Raw genomic sequence first — 2,457 nt, 5'->3', positions numbered from 1 at the left:
ACACAGCAGCAACCCGCTTTATATTTCCAAATATATATATATATGTACATGTGGACAGCCATGTTTCCTCATTATTAGGGCCGCGGAAATTAGCGATTAATTTCTCGATTTTGATTGATTAAAATTCTTCAGGGAGTCCAGTCGGCGATCCGGTGACGTCATGTCAAAAAATATCTCTCCCCTCAACCAACTAATCGATAATGAGAATAGTTGACAACGATTCTCATCATCAATTATCGATCGATTAATTGGTTGCAGCCCTGGTATTGTATGCATGTGACTTCCCTGTAGAAGCCTCCCTTGTGTAGACATCCAAAAGACCAGAGATGGGTGCCGCCATCTTGGATGTGATGTCAGCCTTCCCAGCAGATTCCAACCTGTCACTCAAGTGCAGGGGAAGGCAACCTCGGCACTCTGGCTGTGGTGAAACAACAAACCCCATCATGCCTCTGCCCCTGGGAGCCATGCTTGTGGCTTTCAGAGTCTTGCAATGTCTCCTGGGACTTGTAGTTCCGCAACAGCTGTGTTGAGTGTTTATGGGCCAGCACAGAAAGCCCTAAAAGAAGAGGAGCTTGGCAATGACATGCAAGGAGAGGGAGGGGCTAAGGAATTGACTCTTCCTGAAGAAGTCAAATTATCCAGCCAGTTCGAAAGAACATCGCAAGTGAATATAAAATCATTTAAAGTAAAAACATAGCAAGCAAACAATAGACTTGAGTTTTCATGCAGTTGTTTAGGTCGGTGACAGGTCCCCTTCAATGATATTTGGCTTTCTATGAGATAATATAATTATTAGGAGCCATTAACATGCAATATGTCACCTTTGTATGGATGGTGCAATGGGGTCATCCATATGTGGCACCCACAAGCAGTATGGTCACCATAGGGTCACATCACCCCCATAGACACCGGTGCCCCCCTGGAATTTAATATACAACAATGTCAGGCAAGGCATGCTGGGAGTTGTAGTGCCCACACCTCAGACTGGCTCCTGCACTGTACACATGAATGAGGACATTTGTAGCCCCTGTATAAAGCAAAGGGCCCCCCAGCTGTTGATGTCAGACCATGAAGGTGGTCAGAGCAGAGGGCAGCAGGATGGAGGTCACAACATGGAGGAGCTCAGACATCAGCCAGGCCCAGTGTGTACATGGGAGGTCCCCTCACATCCTCCCACCTTCCCCCAACACCACACACCCACCGTCACCCCCCAACTCACCTGGAACTCCGCGAAATCCTCGCAGCTCACCTCCTCACTGGGCGCCGCCATATTGGAAAAGCCAGGAGGGGGCCTCGCCGTCCCCGACCTCTGACCTCCACCTGAGGTATCCGCGGTAATGCCTGATCCTGGTTATCGCCGCATAGCCAGGCACAGGGGGCTCCACTGCCGTTACACCTCACATCATAACATCCTGACACAGGAATTTAGATAATACGTAGCTGGTGTCACTACCTAAAATTCGTTATAAAACCATCTCATTTTTTAGCATTAAATGTCCCCAAAAATGTGAGTGGATTCGGCCATTTTTTCGGAGCCTCCCTCTATGAGTAGTAAGAGCTATCTACAACAACATGGAGGAGTAAGTGGAGACAATTATCACGCCGGTAGCTGCGACTTCCTATTGGTCAAACCGTTCCAAAACCGCTTTTTTATTGGGGGACCTTTAAATCAGCCTGTTCGCTGATTGGTAGAGTCAGACCTCGTGCTCCCGCTCTACATGTTGACAGAGGAAGGGGCTTCTCCTGCTCATTGGCTGACGTTTCGAGGCGGGGCCAGCGCTGAGGGCATTCCTCATTGGCTACTGGAGGAACGGTGAGCTCTCTTCAGGCTCCGGGCTGACATTGAGCTTTTAACAGTCTGCGAAGATGCTGCGAGCGGCGCTGGGGAGGAGCGGCCTGCGCTTATTGGCTGGTAAGGGGGTTATGTGAGCAGATGAGCCGTGCCAAGCTAAAGGGCCACACGGTGCAATGACGACCTGTCACCACTGGGGGCGCTGTGACACATCGCTACCTGTGTATAATGAGTGCCTTGTACGGGGGTCACCTGGGGACACCGCCAGTATGGAGGTCACCTCTGCACTGTTGATTGTTAGGATGCAGTGTGCGGTCTGTCCTCCAATTATACCACATTTGCTATTTTGCTGCACTTTCCACATTTTCTAATTTAAAAAAAGGGAATTCACATTCTTTATTTCAAGGTCCTGTGACCCCCATTGGGGAGATTTTCCACTTCCTGTCTTGGTGACACCCACATATTTTCCTATCTCTGGTTCCTCCCCTCCCCCCTCTGATCAACGTGCTAATGTTATCATTACATATGTTATTATAGAGTCAGTGATGTCATCACTGGGTTTCTGTGCTCCTCTATGCAATGCAGGCAGATCATGCCCTGGTGGGGAATATGGAACAGCAAGAAAGTTGACATTTGTATCTTCAGGGTAACAAAATTATAATTGC

At 48.8% G+C, this 2,457-nt stretch overlaps 1 protein-coding gene across 2 annotated transcripts in view; it reads right to left on the bottom strand.

The window, feature by feature from the left end:
* CCDC58 (coiled-coil domain containing 58) overlaps nt 1–2,156 on the bottom strand; it is a 6,163-nt gene extending 4,007 nt beyond the window's left edge. The window contains exon 1 of one of the 2 annotated variants that reach the window (XM_018574793.1): nt 2,148–2,156. In XM_018574793.1, the coding sequence (XP_018430295.1) occupies nt 2,148–2,156 (9 nt within the window). Of the gene's footprint in view, nt 1–1,219; nt 1,330–2,147 lie in introns of those variants that run through there. The other variant, XM_018574792.1, reaches the window with a different exon arrangement.
* Nucleotides 2,157–2,457: the final 301 nt, after the last annotated feature.

This window comes from Nanorana parkeri, unplaced genomic scaffold (genome assembly GCF_000935625.1).
Source record: "Nanorana parkeri isolate BGI_ZX_2015 unplaced genomic scaffold, ASM93562v1 scaffold3239, whole genome shotgun sequence".
NCBI lineage: Eukaryota > Metazoa > Chordata > Amphibia > Anura > Dicroglossidae > Nanorana > Nanorana parkeri.
Note: the sequence above shows the minus strand (reverse complement) of the source record. Positions and strands in the feature narration are given on the sequence as shown.